The sequence below is a fragment of the Anastrepha ludens genome, chromosome 5 (genome assembly GCF_028408465.1).
Source record: "Anastrepha ludens isolate Willacy chromosome 5, idAnaLude1.1, whole genome shotgun sequence".
Taxonomy (NCBI): domain Eukaryota; kingdom Metazoa; phylum Arthropoda; class Insecta; order Diptera; family Tephritidae; genus Anastrepha; species Anastrepha ludens.
Genome location: NC_071501.1, coordinates 4,372,846 through 4,399,333, shown reverse-complemented (window position 1 = coordinate 4,399,333; position 26,488 = coordinate 4,372,846). Strand labels below are relative to the sequence as shown.

The 26,488-nt window shown below is 35.9% G+C and overlaps 2 protein-coding genes across 4 annotated transcripts in view; one reads left to right on the top strand and one right to left on the bottom strand.

Annotated features, from left to right (window-relative positions):
- The window catches only part of LOC128864203 (thrombospondin type-1 domain-containing protein 4), a 203,148-nt gene that overhangs the window by 112,908 nt on the left and 63,752 nt on the right, over positions 1–26,488 (top strand). For 2 of the 3 annotated variants that reach the window (XM_054103760.1, XM_054103765.1), the window contains 3 exons: positions 16,346–16,424; positions 16,592–16,694; positions 22,424–22,581. In XM_054103760.1, the coding sequence (XP_053959735.1) occupies positions 16,346–16,424; positions 16,592–16,694; positions 22,424–22,581 (340 nt within the window). Of the gene's footprint in view, positions 1–7,422; positions 7,595–16,345; positions 16,425–16,591; positions 16,695–22,423; positions 22,582–26,488 lie in introns of those variants that run through there. The other variant, XM_054103761.1, reaches the window with a different exon arrangement.
- Positions 1,559–6,892, bottom strand: LOC128864208 (uncharacterized). Its single transcript, XM_054103769.1, has 2 exons — positions 6,689–6,892; positions 1,559–2,258 (listed from the first exon to the last, which is right to left on the bottom strand). The coding sequence occupies exons 1-2, from the start codon at positions 6,737–6,739 to the stop codon at positions 1,926–1,928; spliced, it is 384 nt and encodes a 127-aa protein (XP_053959744.1). The 5' UTR covers positions 6,740–6,892; the 3' UTR covers positions 1,559–1,925.

Sequence of the window (26,488 nt, the reverse complement as noted above, 5' to 3'; positions counted from 1 at the left end):
GGCGATGAGATGCTTGTGGCAGCAATGGTCTGCACAAGTCGGTAGTGGTAGTGACGATGGTACTGACATGCTTCCGCCCTATGCTCTAACTAAGAGCCTCACATCTTTAAAGTTGTGCACCAATTTTTAACCAGGAATTGTAATTGACTATTAAATGCATTGCCTTAAATTGTTGCAAGGTTCAAATAGTAATAATAGATTAGAAGCCACGTGAGTTGCCGTGTTCCACTGATGAATTTCGTCGGCAGCTAAAGAAATGACCCACATTTTAGAAGAAATTGGGTATATACAGGGTGAACGATATGAAGTGTTACCTATTCAAAGCACCATCACTTTTTTGTGTGAAATTAGTTTTTATTGATTTCAAAGACAAACTTTTTCAGAAATGATTACAATTTTAAAATACATTCACTTTAGCTCGATATGACCACCAAAAAATTAGTTGCATGTTGCACGAATGTGATCTTGAGGTATTTTGGTCCATTATCGTACCATCGTTTTTTTTTCAGCGCATCCATACTGGCATATTTTTTAGTCCTCACCTTGCTCTCCAAAACGGACCAGATGGAATAGCCCATCGGGTTTGCGTCTGGCGAATTCGAAAGCCATTGTGTGGACGAAATGAAGTGTGGAACAGGAGTTTTTAACCATTCTTGGTTCACACGAGCTTTATGAGACGGTGCCGAGCCGTGTTGGAACGTCCATGGTCTACGGCAGAAATCCGAAATGTTTGCATACCCACGGCTCTAAAACAGCTTCTAAAACGTTTTCCCGATAATAAGTCGCATTCACTTTGACACCAGGCTCGATAAAAACGATTGGAGAGCGTCCATCAGCGGTCACTGCGGCCCAAACCATTACTTGCGATGGGAAATTGCTTCGAGTGGGCATACGTAGGCTCAAATTCTCGTATGACCGTTCCGTCAAGTAAACACGATCGTTTTGAGTGCTTATGAACTGCTCAATGGGGAAATTTGTTTCACCAGAAAACTCAATGTTAGGAAATTCGCCACGTTCGTGCAAGCGCAACAACTCCTTTGCTCTTACGCACCGAACTTTTTTTTGCTGTGGTGAAAGATCGTGTGCTTTTTGGAACTTGTAAGCCTTGACCTTGAGCTCATTTTTCAATATGCGTCGAATGCTGTCTTGCGTTATTTTCAGTTCTTTGGCCATTTTTCTTCCACTTCGACGTGGATTTCGTTCAAGTCGAGTCTTCACTTTTCGAACCATTTCTGGAGTTGTTGCGGTTTTTTTGGTCCACCTCCATAGCGTTTTGAAATGCTACCAGTATCATTGTAACAATGGCTGGCTGTCATTTTCCAGCCAATCACGCAAAAAACGCAATCACACTATTACGCTTGAATTCCATCACAAAAAAAAAAAGATTCAACAAAACTGAGACGCAAATGGCTTTTGATGGCTTATAAACAATATATTGAACTGTCATTAGAACAATTTTGACGTTGATGCCATCAGCTGTTTTACAGATACAAGCAGTGTGGGTTGTACCTGTACCCTGTATATAAATTTTTGTTGTTTACTTTTTCAATAAAACCCATTTTCTAAATTTGTTTGTTTGTTTATTTCAATATACAATTTGGTTGTTCGATAAGAAGTGATCGCATTTGCTTAAAATCCTATGGTTTACAGTTAAAAACATTGTCATAACACCCATAATACTATTTGAGTTAAAATTAATTACAATAAATTAGTGAAAAATAAATACAAAATAGTAGCAATGTGAATAAAAGCGAACATTTTTTATGAAGAGTATTTTCAGATTTTTTGTTTGTTTTCGATATATGTGTGTGTGTGTGTGTGTGTAGGCATCTAAATAAGTGACTATTCAAGAGTAAACATAAAACCAACAAAATTCTTAAAAAATTGCATAACCCGCCTATTCTCAAGTAAACCTCTGAACATTTCTACCTAATATTCTTAATACCTTTCATAATTAAAAAGTCCTCCAAATCTTTGGTGCGCTCCACCAGCCATACAGAGTATAATAATTGTCTTTCCACCTCCTTGATATCCTTCTCCTCCAAAGCCGAACTAACAATGTTGTAGAGCTCTTGCAGCTCGGTGGCGAATTGTGCATTCTCCTCCTGCAGTAGATTCGCATAGAAATTGCGATATTTCCCAAGATTGCGTTGGAGATGCAACATCAACGAGCATTTCTCGCTGGGCTCGTCCGTATCGTTATCAGCATTTTTGCATTCGGGATCGCTTGATATGAAGAAGGCGGACGAGCGGGTGAACTGGCAAGACAGAAAATATGGGTGGTACAAATGAGATTAATTGAATTGCGTAAATGTGTGTTTATGTAAGTATGTGAGTGTGTGTGAGTGTGCACAGTTTTGTGTGCGGTGCTAGTCAAAACATTGATTGTTTGCATTTATCGCAAAATTGCAGTTAAATAATTATGGGAACTTTATGAATATAAAACTATTTAAACTGTTTTGCGTGGTTAAATTATTTTCTTAGATATGAAATTTTGTATATAAATTTTTGGAATTTGTCAAAAATAAATATTATTTCTAATTTGTAAATAGAAGTTGTTATTAAAACATTATTAAAACAAATCAATAAAAATTGGCTTGAAAAGTATATAAAAGAACAAAATCAATTTTTTTATTGCAAATTTTTCTGTTTTCACACTCGATTTTTTATATATATTTACTGTTAATGGGTTTGTTTACTTATACTACTTATTATTTTTTTTTCAATTCCTTTGGAGCATAGAGCGTTTTCTATTAGCGAAAAATGATGTTATTGCAATTGTTTAACTTTATTTTACATTTGCAGAATTCCTAAGCCTATTTCATGTTGAAAAAAGTGCATTTACGCACATACGTTTTTGGGAATTTAATGAGTAGAAATTTTAATGAAAAAAAGTGTGGAGGCATTAGGATATCACATATTGCATACTATCAAATAATAACTTCTTTCACTGTTTCTTGAAATTTTTATAAGGCTTTTGAAATTTGCTTAAATTTTAGTCTAAAAATATTTGCAAACAGCTAATTTCGTAGGATACTTTTTATTTACCTCTTGGGTACGAGTTTATTTGAGAAAATATTTGCATGTGGAACGGATTTCATTTTTGGTTACTTGGAGTAGTTTGTCTAAACACTAAATTTTACGTAAGAATTAATTTATTGCAACAAAATTAAATTAATAAAACAAAATATACAACAATACATAAAACAATAAAACAAAATCCGTCATCAGCTCCTAGGGCAAACAAGTGCATGACGTGTTGCAGACGTCAAATGCACCCAAGGGGTTAATACTGATTTATTTCCTTTAGGAATACACCAAAAATACATTTTTGTATTAAAAAATACGTTTTGTGCTTCTTATATTAAGGGGGGAAACCAGTTTAGACTGATCAAAAAATCGAAATTTTTTTATTGCATAAATTGTTAGTATAACTACTCAAGAATATGCGGTAAAAATTTTAAAGCGAAATTCGCATTATTCCCGATTTTATGAGCACTTAAGTGACCGAGTTAGAACGACGTTTTTCTCGAAACTACTTTTTTCCAACCGGTGGGCACTCTAGCTCAAAAAGTTATCGACCAATCGTTATGAAATCTTTGGGGAGTGTTCTTTATTCGATTCTAATTTATATGAACCTAATTCTTGGATTATATTATCATTAAAAATATTTTTTTTTAGCAAAATAGATGAAAAAATATGGTATAAAAAAACTACTTTGTGTTCAAGCCTGCAATTTTTAATATTTTTTTTACCACAATTAGGTTGATATTCTTAGGAAATGTGTTGTTAATAAAAAAAAATTGCTGTTGATTTCAGCGAAAAATTGCAACTTCAGGAATTCCTATCAGCAAGATGCTCGGATGGCGATCGTTTATGGACAGCACGCTCTAACGCCACTATTTCCGGCGGAAATGGCTTGCAAAAATTTAAAACCTTAAAGTGTACTTAAAAATATTAATAAAATACCCTCTAAGTTTAAACAATTTCTGATTATTCCTTCCTTGTTAAAAAAATTCACGAAACACACAATTTCGGCCTCCTAAATCGGTTTCCCCCCTTAAAAAAAATTAATTAAGTTTTTTTGAATTTTTCTTAAGATATTTACATTTTTTTTATGAATTATTTTTATATATTATGTACAAAAATGTATGAATGATCGTGGATTATGTATAGGTAATAAAAATTATATTATTTGACTTTTGAAGTTTTCCCTCGAAATGTATTGGACTTGTAACTAGGGAACTTAGCAAAAAGTTGTATGAAAAAAAAATTTCTGAACTAATTTTTTTTAAATTTAAATGTAATGGGCTTTCAAAAGAAAAAAAAATTTTTTTTTTAATATTTATATGTGAGCTGGTCTATGAAAAGGTACCTTACGTGTCAAAAAATCATTTTTCACTTTTTTGTTGATTCGAATAGTGTGTGAAAGGCTCTTTAAAATGGTGAAAATCAGAAAGTCATAATTTGTTTAAAAGTTTGTTAAAAGTAAAAAAAAAAGAAAAGTACAAACACGAAAAAGACTGATTTTTTTGTCATGATACAAATTAGAATAACGAAGACAATATTTTGTGCAAATCAAAAACTGAACCATTCCTGGACAGTCTGAGGTGTAATGAATACGATACTGAAGTCTTTTCAAAAAATTTGTTGCAAAAAATGTATTCATAACTTTATAAATGGTGGTTTTTAAGGATTTGTCAAAATTTTTGTCACGAATTGTGGCATTATTTCAACATCAAAAGTTAATTAAAATATTTAAAAACTGTTATTCGGGGGTTTGCGAGGTCACAATATACTGTGATCTATGCTGAAGAAAATAAGCCAAACCGGATTGAAAAATATTAATATTTAAAAAAGTTGCAAGGGGTTTTAGAAGTTTAAACTTTAACTGCTCTTTTCTCGAAAACTTGTTTTCGCACTTAAGATACCTTTTCGTAGACCAGGTCACATATTACTTTTTATTTTAGGAAATTAGTGTTAATTTTCCTTATATTTGCGATTTTAATTGTTTTACCGTGCAGATAGCACTTTAATTTAAATCTGTTTTGTGTAAAGTAGGCTATTTGGTGATGAGTCAATAAAAAAGGAAAAGTCATTGTTTGGAAAAGATTTTGTTGTTTATTTATTAGGTTGTATAGTACGAAAAATCAGTTTTAAAAATTCAAAATTTTATTATTATTTGTAGGTGATATATACAATACAACCCTAACATAATTAGCACACTGGCTACTGGCCTTCGGCGCTAACTTAAATTTCTTTTTTTTTTACCGTAATCCCATGTCGTTCCATTTGGCAGCTTAATTCCATGGCGATGAGATACCGCCTATTTCTACTATATAACACCAACAGAAAAATTCATAAGGTGTCTTCTAAGCTTTAATTAAACGTATCCGAAGAGATTTAAAAAAAATTATTTACTTAAATGATATTTTATCATAAACAAACGGTACGAAACATGCTCCGTGCAGTAGTTTCATAAAAAACGGGCCGCACACGAACGACCATCGACTTGAGATTAGGGTTAATTTTGCTCAAGAATTTTATTGCGTTTGCTTTGAAAAATGAAAAGAAAGATATGTAGTGCTTCAAAAACTATTTTGGTCTTGATTAATTAACGTTTTTTTTCAAAAAGTACGCTGAGACATGAAGTTTTTCGCTATATTTATTTGGCAATTGAATTGCAAAAATTTACTCAAATTAGCACTCATAAAAGGTTGGCTTTAAAAAAGCAATAACAGTAAAGTAATATACTAGAGAAAAGACAAAGAGAAAAAGCGGGAATGGCGAAGAAAGGGATTACAGCATAGAGACGTTTTTAACTGCCGTTTTTCAAAAAATAAAAGAAAGGTATAAAAATTTCATATTTACAGTTTTATTGTTTTAAAATTTTATAATTTTAAAATGTTGATAAATTTTACGTTTATTTTTTCATATTTTTTTTTTCTCGTTCAACTTATTTCATTTTTATTCTAGTTTTAAGATTTGCTGCTGCAATTGCCAACGAAAAAAAAAATTAAAATGTGAAATCGGTTTGAAAAATGTGTCTTGTTTTTGTTATACATACGTTTTTTAATTGTTTTAACAAAGTTTCCGGAAAATTATATAGTTAAATAATGTTTTGACAAACCTTTTTGAATTTGAAAAATTATTTTGACAAACTTGTTTAAATTTAGGCGCATATAAAAAAATAAAATTAATTTAACTTTATCCCAGAATTTTTTCCCATAGTTCTATATTAAATTTAATTTAAATTAATTTTACAATTTTATATCAGTTACAAATAGCATCAGTTTAAAGCAATCTAATGAGCTCCAACCACTTAAAAAAAACTACAAACTGCAACTATCGAGTTTTTTGAGTTGACTGTGCGCTGCTGCCCTTGAAATTGCGTATATTTGGTATTTATGGCTCTTAAAATTAAGTGCATTCAGTTGCAGAAATATTAAAAGAAACCATAAAATGCATTGAAATCGTAAATTTGCTAATTTAGAACCAAAAAAAAACATTCAGTTTACACAGTTTATTGCCCAGGGCTAGAAACTCATCGGGCCATTGCGCAGTAGCCCAGACTGATTTTCAACTGTTTCGCATGAAAACGACAAAAGTACGGAAGTGGAGTCGTCTGCTCGCTGGTTAGGCTTAAGACTTTCTTAAACTAAGTTTTTTATATTTTTCTCAAATTTACCTGTTGCAACAACAAAACACTCAACAACAATATATACAAATTATTAGCCATCACTTTTGCTGTTTTTCTATTGTTTTTTTGCTTTTAATCGAACAAATTTTTTTCTTATCAAAATTCTTCAATAGATCGACGATTTTTAAATTTTATGTTTCTTTGAAAAAATCCACTCGCGTTCGCTGTTGTTTCGAAACTGAATTGCGTTTTATAATGGAATATAAATTTTGCAATACCTAAAATCGATTTCTATAATACAAATGTATGTATGTATGTGTGCAAATACAAATATGCCTGGCAAGGCATGAGTTATCGCCGTACTTACAATACTATTGATATGATGAACTATGTATGTACTTGGAATACGTAGAATAGTATATATGTAGAAATATATGTATATAAGTAAAAATATATACCCACACATACATACAAGCATACGCATTTACATATACATATGTTATATATGCACGTAAATATATATTAAATCAGTACGCCTTTTAAATTAGAGTCATCAGCTTGCATTCCCTTGCATACATACAAACACACACAAATGTATATGTGTATACATTAGGCATACATGGGCAAGTATGCATGTGTGTGTGCAAATATTCGTATGCCAATAAGTGTGATGCGAGCAGAGCGTAGCAAGAAATGTAGAACTTACGGCGCCCCTTAATGATCAGCGCGGACATATTTGCGTACATACAATTGGTCCTTATCAGTTGCAAATGGGTGGTCACTGGTTAGGTATTTTTAATCCACTTACTTTTATTGACGCTACCAACTATAAATATATGATTTCATTTGTGGAGTGAAGAGGGGCTATTAAACTAAGATCGCTTTTTTTTATTTCTTTGTGAACTAAATATAGTGTACAAACTGGAACTGCTCAAGTGAAGATAATATGCGCGGGTATAAGTAATACTGTGTATTAATAGAAAGATGTAATCATAATTTAGTTTTTACAAGAAAAATGATTCATTGCTAAGTTCTTTTCTCCAAATAGTGTCAGTTGGCAAACCAATCAATCCATTACTTAGTCATAAAACCTCAATCGGTTGCTTAGTATAGGAGGCAGAACTGTATGAAAGTAGAACTAAGTAGAGCCTTTGTGTTAGAAATCGTTAGTTTCATACGATTCTTATTAAAAAGAAACACTCGACAGTTGCAATAAACTCTGCTTCTTAACCCTTTGCCTTAAAACGACGTGCGGGAGGCATGCTCCTGCTGTCGTGCCTAAAATGAGAACCTCGTACCAGACATGTGATGATTTTTTCTGGCAAAAAGTGAGCACCTCATGTTTTTTTTTACACACAAGAAAAAGTGTCATCGAAAGTGGCACACAGGCAAGGGGTTAAAGCGTGCAAATCATAATCTTTGATTTCTAAACTTGCATTTCTCTGATCTGGGTTCCAGGACATAGGAACATAGAGGGAAATGAAATTGCTGATGAGCTTGCCAGGAAGGGGGCTGAATTGGCCTCAGAGACCTCCTTCATCATCGGCATACCCTTGGCAGTTGTTAAAGGGGAACTGCGCAAACTATTTCTCAGGAAAGCGCACAAAATATGGAGCTTCATTTCTTCATGTGCTATTTCGAAAACCCTTTGGCCCCAATACGATATACGAACGACTCAGAAAGTTCTTTGGACTCCTCGCCATTCAATTTCCAAACTCGTAGCTGTGTTTACCGGCCACTGGACGATCGGCACACACGCGGACCATTTAACCCCCATTGCAGAAGCTGTGAGTAAGGTCACTCGGAGCTCCTTTCTTCGACAGCCTGCGGCAGTGCGCCAACCTAAATCCAATCAATCTTATACCTGCCTTTTGAAGGTCTTATAATGGTATCAAAACGGCGCTTTAGTGCTACTTGAGGAGTGCCAGGTGCACTTCAACCATTTCACCTACCTACCTATACTTGCCCTAGCCCTACGATTTCTTCCCGTAAACACCACGCTGCAAAATTACAAACAAAATATTGATAATAGTTTTGTTAAGAAATATACAATAGTTCATACTACAGCAAAAACAATACTCGTATAAAGCAAAGTATCAAACTTTGTACAATTTCGTTTTTTTAGTTTTATGGAAATGTTTAGCTTGTTTACCAGTATTTGTAGAATTTTTCTGTTTTTTTTCAAGCTCTTAAAAAGACACCCTACAGAAAAGCATATACGAGTATGTAGTCTCAAATCTATACATATAATCTTCTATTTCCCGCTACAAGAGGTGAGGAATGCTAGACTTTGAACAACGAGAAATTGAACGGTAAATTGGTGAGCACTTAGTATTTTTCATCAACACACTTTGCGAAATGAGATCAAATTTTTTTACATACATTTTTTTTTGTTTTCATACACACAAACAAACATACCGTAATTTTTGGAAGCAAGTAACCTGCAGTAACCTTTGTTTTATCATTTTAATTCTCTCGCTCTTCGTTCTCAGCAGCCGTTCACACCTTCTACTTATTCTCTTAATCAGACACACACAAGATCGATGTACTTACGTATGTATATACACGCTTATGATAAGGAAGTTTTGGCAGTTCCTCTTTATTTCGCGCCCTTTTTCACTGCACTCAAAAATCAGTGCATCAGCAATAACAACGTAATGGGTGCGAATTACATACATACACACATTTGGGTGTACATAATCTCATAAACTTCGTTTTGTTTTTATTGAGAACATTCGTTTATTATATTCATTCGTGGGTTGGTGTTTTCTTGCATACTCGCGTTACATAGCGAATTAGTTAGCTTCGCTTAAACCAACAACAATTGTTAGTGTTAAAGTTTTTTGTACTCGGGTTTATTTCAGTTCTTACTATACAGGGAAATTATCCTAATACACGAAAAAGCATTTGAAAATATTCACTGCCGAGCACAACTAAGTGCGTAAATTTTTTTTTTTGAATATTATATTATATTTGCAATGCTTTTCGAGCAAAATTGTTTTTTATATTTTTGAAATATTATTCATCCTTTCAGAATAGTTTCCATACACATTTTTTTTAATGTGATGAGGAAACCCTTAACGGTAGGAAAATCTAGGATTCAAAAGTTTATCAGGCTAGCTATTTTTAACACTCAGCTTTTGGTTCAAATTTTATTGTTTGTTAGGTATATCCAGACAAAAGTCAGAACCTTGAACTAACATTTAAAAAAAATGAATTGTTTTAATCATTAAAAATTATCCTTAATTCATCCAAAATTTTTCAGGCTCCCGAAATTTCAGGCTGATCGGAGTAAAGAGAAGTGAATTCTAGAAATTATACTGAAAAGTTATGGCGAAGTCACTTATAACCAAAGCAGCTTTGAACTAGGAGGTGTTTCGGCTCCCTCGGCATTGGACAGTTTTGTTGTTTTTCCTAATTTTTCATGCCTAGAAAGCCAATTGCTTTCGCAACAACCTCCCGAATTTTCAAAACTATCCTGAAATTACACACAGGTATCTGGAGCGATTTTCAAGTCATTCCGCCTACTCGTACATACATACAATATACGGGGGGCCGCTGTAGCCAAATGTGTGACTATCACTCGAAAGTGCACAGGTTTGAACTCCCGTGCACGAAGCACCTATTGATAGAAGTTTTTTTCCTAAAATCAGTCGCCCCTCGCCAGAAAATTGCAAACTTCCGAGTGTATTTCTGCATGAAAAAGCTCCTCATAAGAAACCATTTGCCATTCTGAGGCGGCATAAAACTGTAGGTCGTTTCATTTGTGGAAAACTGAAATAGCCACACCACAAATAAAATTACCAATTATACATAAAGCTCAGTAGGAAATATTACTGACACATATAAAACTAATTCTTTGTATATTCAGATAAACTTAAAATATTTATATGAGTGCTTTAAAATTTTACTGTTTCTCTGGATATATTTACGTAAATTTGATTGCGTTTCAGAGTTAAAACTTTTTTTGTGGATTATAAATTTTTTCGGCGTTGTCCTGATCAGCTTGTCGAACTCAACGCAGGATTCGTTAAAGCAGCTTTAAGTGAAAAATTTTCAGAATTTGTTAAAGAAGAACTTAGTGAAATTTGGGTTAAAACGAAAATTGCCTATGGAAAATGTCTCGTTACAAAAGTCAAAATATTTAGTGACACTTGAAAACTGCCTTTCGTGCGCAACTCACATTTTCGCTTCTATTCAAAATTCTGTTGTTCCGATGAGTACAACTTCCAATAGCGGCGATTTTGGTATCTTGGTATCGATAAATTTGCTTGCTTCGAGTATCGGAACAAATTATTGAGTACTGAATATCGGTAAAATATCGGTAAAAAGTATCGCGAATATTCAAGCTTCTAGTAAATAATTTAAATTGTAAAAATCAGAAATTTTTTTTGTTTTTAATGTTGAACGGAAACTCATTGCCTTGTGTTTTGTTGGAATTTGAAGTTTAACATTTTTACATTTGTTTATTTTACATTTATTAACTAAAAATCATCCTCACTTACTGAGATACAAAACCACAATTTCTCTAAATATTTTCTGAGCCGGCTTTTCATGACGTAATACAAAAGACATTTTAGATCGACAGACCAAACCCGAGGTTTTGTCGATAATTGCGAAACTTTTGTTCCTGCAGTATGGCTTGCGTCTATTTTGATTGCAGCTAAACTAATAATACAACAGGTTTGGTTAGACGGTACCTCTTGAGACGAGCCCCTAAATTCTTGAGGGGTGAGGGGTAGTCAGAATTTTCAAGATTATTGGATTTTTTTGCATTTTCTTAAAGCATAATATCTTAAAAATATTGGGTGAAAATTTGAAGTGAATCCAAATAGAAATACTTTTTGAGTTATTAAGGGGTTACATGGGTTTCGTCAGGTAAAAAACGCCTATTTTCAATATTTTTTTTTCTATGTAAAAAGTTATTTATTTAATTCAAAGTTTTTTCTGTCTTATAGATACATATTTTAAGAATAATTTCTGAAGCTTTCAAAAAAAAAAAATTAAAACTCCTCCATTGTGACTTCATTTCCGGTGACCCCTCGAAAAAAAGGTGCGTCCGCGTTGTCAGCATAACTCCTGACAGGGTTATCGAAAATGAAAAAAACAAAAATAAGTGTTTTAGTTAAGACCATTCAAGCACGAGGAACGAAGGAAAGAAAAAAGTAAAAATTGGAATTGGGAGACACTTTTCAAAAAATGAAAATTTCGGTCAAACTTGCTTGACATTTTGTTTTTTTTTAATAGTTGGGATTGAAAAAAAAAAAATTCTTCGTTGAAGCAAGAGTAAATTGTACCTCGAACTCCTGTGTAAAATTTCATCAAGATCGGTTGAGTAGTTTTCGAGAACATTTGACAACCGACTTTGAAAACACAGTTCCGAGAAAAACGCGTTTAAAGTTTTGAGTAACAATAAAAGTGGCTTGGAGCGCACACATTCCAAAGGCTCTATCTTCGAAACTATTTTTCGGATCGACTTGAAAATTGAGTATAATATTCTTGAGATGTTGTAGAAATTAATAAGCAAAAAAAATCGATATGTTGAACTCACGAAACCCATGTAACCTCTTAAAGAATTAACAAAGGGCGCTCGGGCGCTCCGAAGCGATCGAAACTATGTTCTCTAAGCTGGTGATCACTGTAATTTAAAAACCGCTTATTAGATTTCAATAAAATTTTTAAAAATATAAACAATTCGTGCCTGATCGAAGGCTTTTTTTCAAAAATTTCGTTTTTTTAAACAATTAATTGTCGGTTTTTTCTCGAAAATCTGAAAAACAACTCCTGAGGCCGCCATATTGTTAATTTTAAAAAACAAAAAAAGCTTCGATCAGGCACACGATTATCTATTAAACTAATTTCTCTTCTAATCTCTAAGGACTTGTGATGATCATCGCAAGGGACTTCTGGAGAAACGGGCTACACACAAAGAGCGATAACTTTTACAATTATTAGTGTTTTTTTTAAATTTTGCTAAAGTCAAGTCGAAACATGATGTATTAATGCTATGTTGTTATTTTTGTAAAATAAAGCAATTGACTCAAAAAAAAGTTATTGAAAATCATAATTTTTGCGGACCTCTGACTACCCCTAACCCCTTAAATATTTTCTTAGTGAAAATTCTTTGTTAAAAACTATTTATTGGAAATATTAAAGTCCTACTTTGAGCTTTGGTATTATAGATATTAAAGTGTAAGTTTAAGGTGGGCGAAACATCTCATTGAGTTTTGACAATTTTTACTTGGTTGCGGTCTTCTGTATTTTTTCCATATAACGAATGCTCGATACTTTTTATGTTAAAGAAAATAATTGAATGGACTATAAAACTGCGTACATGAAAAAAACTCTAATTAAAAAGCTTGAAGTTCTGATAAAAGATTATTTGACCTGTTTTTTAATTTACGCAAAGTATGAAACCAGGATTTCCATGGTTTTTGTATGAGAATGAGTTGTAGTTTAATGAAAAATTTATTAAAATTAACTGAAAAATCTGTTTACATTAGCAATCCTTGACTATTTCAAGGCTGGCGGCAACGTTGAAGCCAAAAGCTTTCGGTATTTGGGGATCACTGATCTTTTCTTTTAATTGTTGTCTGCGACAAAGATGCAGCACTGCCGGATAACGACCTGTTTTCTATTTGCTTGCAATTTGCTTACAGGCAGCACAGTGAACGCATTCGTACAGCTTTAAGCAGCGAACAGGCAATAGGTAGTCTTGCACCCTATCAATCATAAATTAAGTTAAATAAATTCTGAATATTTCAAAAATTCTTTGGTGTTCTTTTTAATTTGCGGATTATTCTATACATTGATTCCCGCTACTGGTGCGAGTTAAACCGGCTTCGAATCGAGGCATTACTTCTCTATTTTGTTTGAGACCACGATCTTTGTGTAAGATTCTTAACACTAAGAGATTTGTAATTTGTGCACTTGAATTGGACTAATTGGTCTCATTTGAACTGAAGTACCTGCGGCTGTTATTATTTTGATCCTTCGACACATGGGTTGCCTCACTGCCATAAAAATATTGCATAGTAAATATTTAGCCTCGAAGTTCTTCACTGTCGTTTGCATGGATCTGTTTGATGGGACGGTTATTATAACCCTAAACGGGTGGCGTTGTATCAGTGTATTTCTGTTGTATTTTTTATAATTTTCAAAGCTTCGTACATGAACTTAAGGGGTTACATACGTCCAGCAAAACTGCGCTAAAAGAAAACTGTTTTTAGAAGAGATAACAATAGAAATAAAAAAAAATTTATAGATTGTTCATTGGTACTTAGACTTTATAAAAAACAAAAATTAGTATATAAAAAATCTCGAGAAACAACGTACAATGAAAAAAAAGTTGCTCCACGGTCTGCATCATTTATCCTTGATATGTTGATGGATCTATAAAAAGTAAAAAAATCTTATAAAATTTATTTGTAGTTATAGTTTGTCGAGCCGGATTTTTAAATTTAGAAAAAAATTGCAATTTACGGCATTTAAAAAAAAAGTATGCGTTTCGCGTCATAAATGTCACACTTTAATTATGTTTTTAAAATTTTTTAATAAAAATATCAAAAATCCGGACAATGGAGAAAACACTTTCGAATATTAAAAAACCGCATAAAAAAATATTAAAACCTGTATGAGTTATCATGCAGACCGTGTCGGAAAAAGTAGTTTCGAGAAAAACGAGTTTAAAGTTTGAGGTACAGAATCGCGCGGATAGCTCTCTACCTAGTTAATGAGCTGTAGGAGCTATAATATTGGGAATTTACGTATGAAAATTTCACAGTATATTCTTAAGATACTTTCGAAATACCGAAAAAAATTGATTTTTTGAAAATTCTGGACGTATGTAACCGCTTAACTTTAAAATTTAATTTGTGATTACTAAGAATTTCATGCTGAACGTTTTTTAAGAAAAATGATTTTTTCCCCTGATCAAACCCTAAATCCATATACTAATATACTCCAGTTCTTCTTAATCAAAAACTTGTTAGCAGTTTTGCTACGATTCTCATATTCATTTCGCTTTGAATTTACATTCCCACCAATTACGTCTAATAAAAATAAAATTGAGAAAAATTTGTGTCAGCAGTGACCAGCTGTGACCGAACAGCTGAAGATGGCAGTCGGCTGTCCGCAGTCAGTTTCAATTTCAATTTCAATTACACTTGACATTCTGCAGAGCGTAAGACCAAAGTAAAATGCGAAACAAAATAAACAAAAACGCCAAACAAATAAGCGGAAAATGCGAGCAAGAAATATGCAAAAAAACAAAAACTATGCGCAAGTACAAAATTTTTTATTAATTGCATAGAAATCGAGGAAGGAAGGAAAGGAAACCGAAGCGAGGGGAAGGAAACGAAATAGTTAGTGAAGCTGCTGTGGAACTTTAGGTACATTTGCGCGAATATTTTTTTATTTTTTTTTGTTCTGTTTTTTTCTTCTGTTTTTTACATGGTAAATTAGTGCCTTTTCCACAGCAGCGCCTGGCACTGTGGCGTTTTCATGATTCCAGGGCGTATGCGCAACGCAAAATGGATGCATGCAAGTGTTTATAAGTATGTCTATAAATGCACGCATGTATGTATGTATGTATGCACACATATATGAACATGTGCTTATGGCATGAGTACAGCTACTTAGGCGTCCACTAATCAAATTGGCATTCAGTATACAATTTTTAAGCTGTTGTCTGTTTGTGCTTATTTAATTTTTTTTTATAAATTCTTCTCATAATCGCTGGCGCCTCGTTTGCTGTTTCTGGTTACTGCGAATTCTTCAGTTTCATTGCCCTTTCGTCTATTGGGATGGTACCATAAACAAGTTGATAAGTTTTGTCGTAAAGTATTTGTGTGTCTATTTTTGTTTCTGTTCGCTCGCCGTTAGCGGAGTGGGTTTGTGTGTGCCAACCATTCAGTTGGTCACTGGTTCGGGGTATGAATCATTAAATGATTAATGAATAAAATGCTCGCAACTCGGCAGTTAATAGCAAACTGTCGAGTGAAATGGAAAAGTTGGTCATTAAACTCCAGATACCTTCATTTGTGGAAAATTGTAGGAAAAGCTCGTCCAAAAACCCCGACGTGCATCCCTTATTCCAAATATCTATACATATATACTTATATAAATACATACTTGCATTCATCTATATGTATTTTTTTATATTTGTTGGTACATTTTTAATTTTTCTGCGACATCCACGGTTTCCAAGCGCAAATTTATGCCAGATTCTGAGGTTTTCTAGTGCGTGAGTGTTGCGAAATCTGCGGGTGCATGTATTTATGTATTTGTGTGTGCGTCAATGGGTCAATTGAAAGTAGAGGAATAACTATGAAGCTATAAAATAATAAATAAATGCCTTACGAGCGAGACAATGAGCTGTGAGCAAACTCGATTTTGACTCACACAAAAATTGTGCGCGTAGCGTTGAAGTTCATTCCGAGTTCAGCTCAATTAAAATTGCGTATTTTATGCATACGCGGATTTTCAAGGTTTCTTTGTTCGTGTGTGTACATTATTGCATACATGCATATATAAATATACACATGTAATATACTCATACATACATACGAATGCACTTAATTCTGTACTTATTCCCGCACTTTGCACTGACTTCCAGTTTATTTTTTATTTTTTTTGCAAGTAGCTGCTACTCTATTTCTCGACCCACTTAATTTTCTCATTCTTTACGTTTTGTTTTCTTTACAGCAACTCCTCAACTGGCAAACGTTATATCAGTAAGGCCTGCATTGGCGTCTACAAGCGTTATCACATCTGCAACGAGCAGGTATTTGGGGCGGTCGTGTACCGCTGATTTCCTCACACACATATGAGGATATGTATATATTCTATAGTATAATTAAAACGCATTTGTTTACTCAGCAATAATGTACATAAGTAACGGTAAATGCATCTGCATATATTACAAGTAAATTTCCTTTGGTCTGTTCATAGCCTTGCCCTGCTGCGTTGGCTGATTTTCGCGCCGTGCAATGTGCAGCTTTCAATGAGGTCGATTTTCAGGGACAGAAATACACGTGGGAGCCATATATTAAAGGTTAGTAAGTGAGAGAAAATAATGTTATTTTAAAGAGATTATTACTAGCTACCTGGCCTTCAGGTATGTGGTAAATGTATATGTAATTTAGTAAGCAAGCAACTGTCTATGGAGATAAACTAGATGACTGTGCTGTGTTTGTAAAAAGAGTAAATTTTTTTATGTTTTTTTTATTTCATTTATTTATTGTTATAAAGGGTGGTTAAGTTTCAAGGGCCGGTGTTGATTTTAAATAAAATACAATTTTTTTAGGAAATTATTGTAATTTCTCTTTATTATGATAATATTGGTATGGCTCAATTACGTATGGAACAAAATATTGGCCAAATGGCCGCCGTGGCCTCGGCGGCACACCTCCATCCGATGTCCAAATTTTCGATGACGCTGAGGCATAATTGAGGTTCTATGCCGTTAATGTGCCGAATTATCTCATTCTTTAGCTCTTGAATTGTTGCTGACTTATCGACGTATACTTTTTCTTTCAAATAACTCCAAAGAAAGAAGTCCGACGGTGTCAAATCACATGATCTTGGCGGCCAATTGACATCGCCGCGACGTGAGATTATTCGGCCATCAAATTTTTCGCGCAAAGGAGCCATTGTTTCGTTAGCTGTGAGACAAGTGGCACCGTTCTGTTGAAACCACATAGCGTCCACATCCATATCTACCGATTCGGGCCATAAAAAGTTCGTTATCATCTCACGATAGCGAACACTATTCACAGTAACTGCCTGACCGGTCTCATTTTGGAAAAAATACGACCCAATGATGCCGCCGGCCCACAAACCGCACCAAACTGTCACTCTTTGTGGGTGCATTGGCTTTTCGGCCAAATGCGGCAATTTTGCTTATTGACGAATCCACTGAGGTGAAAATGTGCGTCATCACTGAAGATGATTTCATCGAAGTGCGCGATATGCATTTTGATTTGAACGCCCGTTTTCATAATAAGCCTGAATAACTTTAACGCGTTGCTCGATTCTGTGTCTTTCCATAATTCAAATTGAGTTAGTCTTAAATTGAAAAATGTCGAATGAAATGCAGAAAAAAACTTAATGTTTAGGTGCGGTTCACATTTAACATCGGGCCTTGAAATCTAACCACCCTTTACAACACAACAACCTTTGGCTATATTTCAGAACTGGGTATAAAAAAGACAACAATATATTGAAATTGTGATTCTAAAAATTATTTTTAAGAGGAAACCTTTAGGCCAATTAGTCTGTCGTCTTTTCTTTTAAAAACATTTGACCGGCTTTTACACATACACATTAGAAGCTCGCTGGAGAGCTCTAGTATATCAATTGCACAACATGCTTACCTCAAAGGCAAATGGACGGAGACAGCGCTTCACGAGGTAATCCGAACAATAGAGGGGTCTCTAGCAAGCAAACAGTACACCATGGCTGCTTTTCTTGAGATAGAAGGCGCACTTAATAACGTTAGCACTGATGCTATCCAACGGGCGTTAATAGACTTAGGGGTGGAAAATTGTATCAGCAATTGGATCATCTCTACGCTAGAAACCAGGATAATTAGAGCTAATATGGGTAATATCAACATAACAAAAAGAGTCCACAGGGGCCCTCCACAGGGGGGAGTATTATCTCCACTCCTCTGGTTATGCGTTATTAGTAAAATCTTAACACAACTTAATGGAGGTGGGGTAAAAGTGGTCGCGAACGCTGATGATGTGGTGTTAATGGCATCAGGACTGTGCCCCAATACGATCAGTGAGATCATTCAAAGGGTGCTAAGCGAGCTTATCTCTTGGGCTACAGGCTGTGGCCTAAATTTGAACGCGCGTAAAACAGAACTCATGCTATTTACGATCAGATGTAAGGTACCAATTTTTACTCTAGCAAGCATTAACGGACAAACCCTCTCACCTTCACCCAGTGCAAAGTACTTAGGGGTAATTCTGGACTCCAAACTTAGCTGGAAATTAAACATTGAAGAACGGGTAAGGAAGGCAGAAATTGCTTTATATGCCTGCAAACGTATGCTAGGAAGTAGATGGGGTCTTCAACCCAAGTATACATTATGGTTGTGTAAGGCGGTTATACGACCAATTTCAACGTATGGCTCGGTAGTTTAGTGGAAAGCTCTATATAGAGAATACAACATCAAATTACTTGGCAGAATACAAAGATCAGTCTGTGCAATAATAGTCGGTGCAATCAAACCATGTCCTAGGGATGCCCTGAACGCTCTGACACACGTTATTCTGGTAGATCTACATATCAAGAGATTGGCAGCAATGAGTGCATTTAGTTTAAATGAAACGGGTCGCTGGAAGGAAAGAGCTCATGGCCATGCCAGTCTATTACTGCGACAAACCCAGTATACCTCGAAGAGGACTGACTACATGACTAAATCGTCCCGATGGTAACATTCAGTAGACATTTTGTCAATCTCTTTTCGTCTTGGAAAGAATGGAATAAGGGATTCCCACTACACAAGTTCGACACTACAGTCTATACAGATGGCAGTAAAATGGATTGTGGTGTTGGAGCTGGTATATATTCTCATATACTTGGAATTGAAAAATCTGTGCGTCTCCCTAATACCAGCAGCGTCTTCCAAGCGGAAGTACTAGCAATTGGGGAAGCCTATAGGTTACTAATCGCAGATTTCTCTTTTAAGGGTAATATTGCTATTCTTTCGGATAGCCAAGCCGCAATCCAGGCGGTGGACGCGACTATAACAACCTCTAAAGTGGTGGAGCAAAGTAGGAGTAGCCTCACCAACTTGGGTGAAAACCACAGAGTAACCTTAATTTGGGTCCCGGGACACCGGAGCATAGAAGGTAACGAAAAAGCTGATGAACTGGCAAGAGGGGGATCTGCCATGAATAACGCTCCTGCAGAATCGGTATTCACACCATTAGGTGCAGTCAAGAGTACAATTTCTCTAAAATACCTCCGAATCGCAGATTGTAGATGGTTTCTCCAGACGAACTGCAAAATTAGCAGAACGTTATGGCCCACCTACAACCTCAAGCAATCGTCAACATTGATAAACATGAATCGCCGGAGCGCCTGGAGACTAACGGCAGTCATAACTGGCTTTTGGTCTGTGGGAGAACAAGCAGCCAAAATGTGCATCCCTCACAAAATACATACTGTCACAGTTGTAAACAACCGGAGAAAAAGGAAACAATCTTCCATTTCCTCTGCGAATGCCCTGCCCTATGGAAGGACAGAATGTTAACCCTGGGTAAACCGCTGTTCGAGAGTCTGGAACAGCTGTCTGGCTTAGATGTCAACAACCTGATAAGGTTCCTGAACCGCACAGACTGGATATAGTCATGCTGTAAATAACTGGTAAACAAGTTGGTAACGAGGACGTGGCAACAAAAAGGTGCGGAAGAATCACCGCTTAAACCAACCAACCACCCAAGCCTTTAAAACATGAGAGAAAGGGAAAAAGTTAAAAACAAAGACGAAAAATTTAATCTAATGGGCGAAAAAGGCAAGAGGCAGAAAATAGTACTTAACAATTGGTAAAATGATTCCGAAGCTTGTTTCTAAAAAGCAGTGGGTTTCAGAAATTTTTCGTCTCTTCTTCCGGTCCACAATCTCTCGTGGGACTTGTGCGATTATTGGCAATATGCTTTGATTCGGTCTTGCCGAAGCTTCTAGCTTCCCTTTCAACTGTACGCCTTCAAATTTCGCTTGGTTTACCAGGCTTGTGACCAGCATTCGCAAGAATATTCCACGCCAATGCCTTTCGGGCAATGATTTTTTCGTTTTTGCGTAGGCTAATGTGTTAGGCCAACAAACACGGAGAATGTTTCCCAGGCAGCGATTTAATAAAACCTGGAGGCTCGTACCCGTACCACCAAAAGCTGCAACCTCGCTACCAAGTTATGTAAATTAGTTAACACTGGAACACCTGAAATATTTACAGTTGTTTTTGAATTGCTAGATAAACTTAAAATTTTTGTTTTGCCGCAGTTAATTTTTAAGCCATTGCACTTTTCTCTAGTGACTCCTCTATGCAGTTCAGTATTTTGTGTTCCAGGACGCAAGCGACGTCAGCATAATCGAGATGTTGAATTTCTGAGCATGTCCCATTTTAAGCTGTGATTTCGATGCGGAAGTATGACCGCCTCTAAGATGTCCCGAAAAACAAGCAAAAACAGCGCTTGGCGTACGACAACGCAACGGCGGATAGACAGTTCAATACATTGGGATTTACTGGGGTAGAAAATTAGACTGGATAAAATCTGTTAGAGAAAACTTGTTCTATCATTTTGCTGTTGCCTACACGTATATTCGAACCCACGCAGCTCCGAATGATAGTCACGTACCAACTTTTTGGGCACGGCGGCTGCTTGGATGAAAATTAGTTTTTATAAATTGAGTGTAATGTTTGAGACTTGAAAACTTTAATTTAAAGAAATAATAATAATTTTAATTAAAAAGTTAAAACTTGTCAAAATGTTGAGGAGTTATATTTTTTCGTGGGCTGTGTATAACTGACTTTGCATCTACTCTTTTGTGAGTTCACTAAAGGCATTCCGGTTTCTAAGTAGTTCTCAGAGCAAAACTAGTAGGTTTTAGGATATCAATGATATGGAAAAAAACCAGTTAGGTTGCAGCGTACATTTGCTTTTCTAAACTTAATTCTTTATCTTCTACGAGGCGTGTCTTTAAAGTAAGTACCGTTTTTAAATTACGCCGCCGCAGCGCTGTGGTCGCCGTTTAGTGCATGCGCGTCGTGTAGCCACATCTGTTGGGAAGCCACGGATGCCAGTACGGAATCATCCGATCGAGTCTACATTTGTTTACGTGATTTAAAAAAGCCTCCACCTATTGAGACTCCCGCGCACTGCGAAGTACGTGCTGTAATACGGCTTCTCTGTGCTTAAGGCTTCAAATCAGTTGACATTCATCACTAAAACAGTGAAGTGTATGGGGAAAACATAATGAGTGATAGAATGGTGCGTAAATGGGTTAGGGCTTTTAAAGATGGCCGCACAAATATTCATGTTGAGGAACGAAGTGGGAGACCTTCAGTCATTACCGATGAACTGATTCAGAAAGTGGACTGTAAAGTGAAAGAGAATATACGATTCACGATTCTGTCCTTAGCTGAAAAGTTTCCTGCTGTCTCAAGGAGTGTTCTTTAGGAAATTGTGTCCGAACGTTTAAATTATCGGAAATTGTGTTCACGCTGGGTGCCAACATGTGAAGCAGTTGTTGTCTAATCAGGCGGCAATCTTCTTTGCCGATGGCATACAAAAGCTGGTCCCAAGATACGATAAATGCCTCAATAATAATGGGAATTATGTAGAAAAGTAGAGCAGAGTATGGCCTTTGAAGTGAATAAATTATTTACTTGTTTTTTTTTTTTGTCAAAACGATACTTACTTTAAAAACAAGCCTCGTATTTAAGGAAACCATTACTTTTTATTGCGTGCAAATCATTGCCATGGTAGTTTATTACCTGCCTGTCTTACGATTTTTCGCATTGTCCAATGATTTAGAAACAGTGTATAGTCATATTTTGCAGCGTGTTTTACAAGACGATCCTCAGAAGAAATTGAGGCAAAAAAACCCAAAATTTTAACCTTACGCAGAACGGCCCAAACAATCAAGAGTTTTGTATAACACCCAATGATATTTTGCTCAAATGCTGGGTATAAATATTCAAAAGCCACACTTCTGTGTATTCACTGATAAGCTTCTAAAACACGCTTTTTTATATTTCTTTACTGCCAGAGGATGCCGAATGCGAACTCAACTGCAAGCCAGTGGGCATGAAATACTTTGCGACACTGAACTCTTCGGTCATTGACGGTACACCCTGCTTTCACCCAGCTGAATATTATCGCTCAAATTATCGGCAGCGTGCAATGTGCGTGGATGGAGTTTGTAAGGTGAGTGGAGCACTTAAAGATTGTAATTCAAATGCCTCGCAAAAGTATTCGGAAATCCAATTTTTTTCCAACAAAAACTCCAAAAAAAAAAGAAAATATTTTATCGCAGATTCAAAAACTCATTTTTAATACACATAAACACTTAGCTTTCTCTTGAAAGAAATAATTCAACATCTCAATATGAACTGTGTTGAATTCACATCTCATAAGTATGCAGAATTTTAAATCGTAACAGGCTTGCAAAGGCGCCATTCCTGTTGATAGAATTTAGAATTCATACTGTTAGTAGAATTCGATGGTTTCAAGATTACGAGAAGTGGTTCAAATTATGGGTAGAAAGTGAAAAGAAACTACTTTGGAGGAAAGAAAAATTATATTTAATATTTAAAAATAAATTTTTCAAAATGAAGAAAAAACGCTGAAAGAGTTATCAAATTCTACAAAAAGAAGCATTTAAAGCATCCCCAGCATTTTTCACAGGAATTCGTTACATTTAGGACAGCGATCAAGAAGGCTTGAAAAATTGAAATCCTGCGATAAGACCTTTAGTATAAGAAAAATCAAGCGAGAGACAGGCATTTCTGCCCCAGAAATTAATGAGAATCTCGCAAAGATTAGCAGAATAATCGCTTGTGATAAAACTGTGCGAAGAACTTTTAGAGCTGCTAGGGATAATGGGCGAACTCCACGAATTAAGTCGCTAATAACTAAAAAAAAAAACGAAAAAGCGTTTGGAATTTGCGAAGAAGTACATTGATCGCGACAGAAATGAGACTAAATTAAACATTAAAATGCTTTTTATTTAAAACCTTTAATTTGAGCTTTTTTTTTTTGTTTTGTGTCGCCACAACTAGCAAGTGCGGCACTCAGGCATTAATTGAGTCCATTGTACTGCACTTGGATTGCCTTTTAATTTTCTTTAAATCTTCTTAGCACATCAGTGCCAAAGACCTCAAACCTGATTCGAGCGAAGGCGGGGCAGACGCACAGGAAGTGATCCACAGTCTCATCCTCCTCTTCACAAGCTGGGCAGAGTACACTGTCTGAGATGTCCATCCTTTCCATGCGTTTCGCACATAGAAAGTGGCCCGTCATCAGTCCAACCAGCCATCTGTACTCCCTTCTGCTTAATGACAGGAAGGTTTGCGACAGTCGATTGGTCGTGACAGATAACATCAGTTTAGTCCATCTGAAGCTTCTCTCAGCCGGTCAAGCTCGCTTGTGGGTTGTAGTAACCCATTTGCTAACCGTGGCTTTGATGGCCGCAGAAGGGAGTGGCAAAACGGGCTCTGGGCCAAAGAAGCTTAGCTAAGGAGTCACGATACCCACGTGTCCCGGAGCCCATGTTAGCATCAGGCTATTGTGTCTACCGACATAGTTCAGCCTGGATTTACAGGACTTGACTACCCCTGATGTGGTTGGAGGGCTGTCTGAGCCCATAAGCGCAGCTTGGCTGTCGCTGCAGACACATAAATATCTGCCTCTCCATCGGTTTTCCACAACAAAGTTCATCACTTCTTAAACTGCATACACCTCCGCTTGAAACACAGATGCATACATTCCAAGTGCAAAGTGCAGTTTTGTCCTCCTGGTCTAATTTTAGCTTACTCCCAAATATAGGTTATACTTGAACTTCTGAAGAAATTTTAGGTTTATATATACAATTTTTCTTGTATGGTAAATAACTGTGCTCAGTCGTAGACATTGTATAATACATGTGCACGCCTTTATTGCTTTAAAATGTTTGCCATTTTAATTTTCGTTTATGCCACTGCATTTTAGCTTACTTTACAATTATTTAATTGTTGTTTCATAGCACCTATGCAATTTTTAACTTTATTTTTTATAAACGAAAATACAATGAAATTGTAGACAATATTATCAAACTCACAAAATTTAAATAAACCAATTTAAAAAAAATCAAAAACGCTTAGAAAAAAAATCAAAAACGCTTATTTGGTATTTTTTGGTTCTTAATTCTCCTGGTAGAATATAATTCGACATGCTGGCAACACGTATTCTTCTATGTTAACCGCAGACAACATACTGAAATAAGGTGCATATCCTTAGGCGCACTGTACGAAAATCGCAGCGCTCTAACATTATTGTTAATATAGTCAACAGATTATGTTAGTCAACATTTTCAACTGTTATTAACAGTACATAAATTTGAGAGCTGTTAAATAACAGACTTGTGCTAATTTTTATTGGCTGTTAATTAAAGCGATTATTTTATGTTATTAAATACATAACAAAAAGGGATAGTGAATATATTAGGACCGTTTTATTTCGTAGAACCTAATTACAATAAATGAAATTATTTATTTTTGAGTTAGTACCTCACCATAAATTATCTAATATATATATTAATATTTAAATTACGAAAGTATATTTTAGCTATGAGAAACCTTTGTGGTATTATTTGATATGGGTTTTAAAACAAAAAAAGTTTTTGTACATAATTACACATAAAAAATAAACAGATATTAATAAATGCGCTGATAAAGTACTACAATAAGAGCTATTTTGTACTAAGTAGGCAATTAAGTAGTAAAGTCCTCTCTCGACGAAGAAAAATAACACTTTATAAGGCTCTCATCATGTCCGTCCTAACGTATGGCGCAGAAGCTTTGAGGAAGACCACATCCTCGGAGGATGAAGAAAGTTTTTTTTTTATTTTTTTATGGAGGCGGCATTGAAAGCCGAAAAGTGTGAGACTTGCCTTTCGGCTCACCCACTAAAAACCCACCCCAGCTCCGTTTCCCTCCCGCGGGACAACCGTTAAGTAGTACTTTACGGGAGGAGGAGCGGCCTATTGCCTCTTCATGAAGATTTGCGCTGCTGTTCAGCGCGACGCAGTTTGGAGATTACAATTTTTGCCATATTACATACAGCGGACCAATGTTCTTCGGACTCTATCATAATATTGACTAGGTTATCAGCCGTAATTGGCTTCCCCACCCTAGTACTTAGTTCCTCCCTTTCGAACGCAAATCGCGGGCAGACAAACAAAACATGTTTTGCGTCTTCTGCAGTTGGTGCACAATGAGAACAGTACGGGTCGTCTTCGTGCTTAAACCTATATAAGTAGGATCTAAAGCACCCATATCCTGTCAGTATTTAGGTCAGATAGTAATCTAACTGTCCATGTTCACGTTTAACCCATTTGGAAATTGTGGGAATCAAACGGTACGTCCAGCGTCCGTTGAGGGACAATCTCCATTTCTCCTGCCATGAACGCAGGCTACGCTCTCTTGCGTATTGTCACCCGTTCTGAAGTAGCTTTTATTTTGTAAATTTCAGCATACTCTGTTGCCACTAGGTTGATTGGGAGTAGTCCTGCTATAACCATAATGGCGTCTTCCGATACAGTTCGAAACGCGCAGCACACTCTGAGGGCACTTAATCGGTACACTGATTTCATGCACTTCACATATGAGGTGCAATTTGTGGCTTCCGCCCATGCTGGAGCTGCATACAGCATAATCGATGAGACAACAGAGTTGAGTAGTCTCCTATAGTTTTGCCTAGGGCCATCATTATTCGCTTTAGCGCAGTTACTGCTTCTGCTGCCCTGCTGCTCGCGTACGCCAAGTGCTCTTTGAAATTAAGCCTACGGTCGATTATTACTCCTAGGTACTTAATGAATGGCTTCGATCCTATGCCATGATCGCCCACCATTATGTTGGCTGACTCCACAATCTTCCTGCTGCTAATTAATACTACTTCAGTTTTATGGTCCGCAAGAGGTAGACCACTGTTGCACAACTATTCCTTTACCATGTCAACAGCTTGGGTGCATGCTTCTTCGGCTTGATGTAGTGATTTAGCCACGACCACAACAGCTATGTCGTGAGCAAATCCTACAATTTGTGACCCTAGAGCTAGATTGAGACGCAAAACTCCA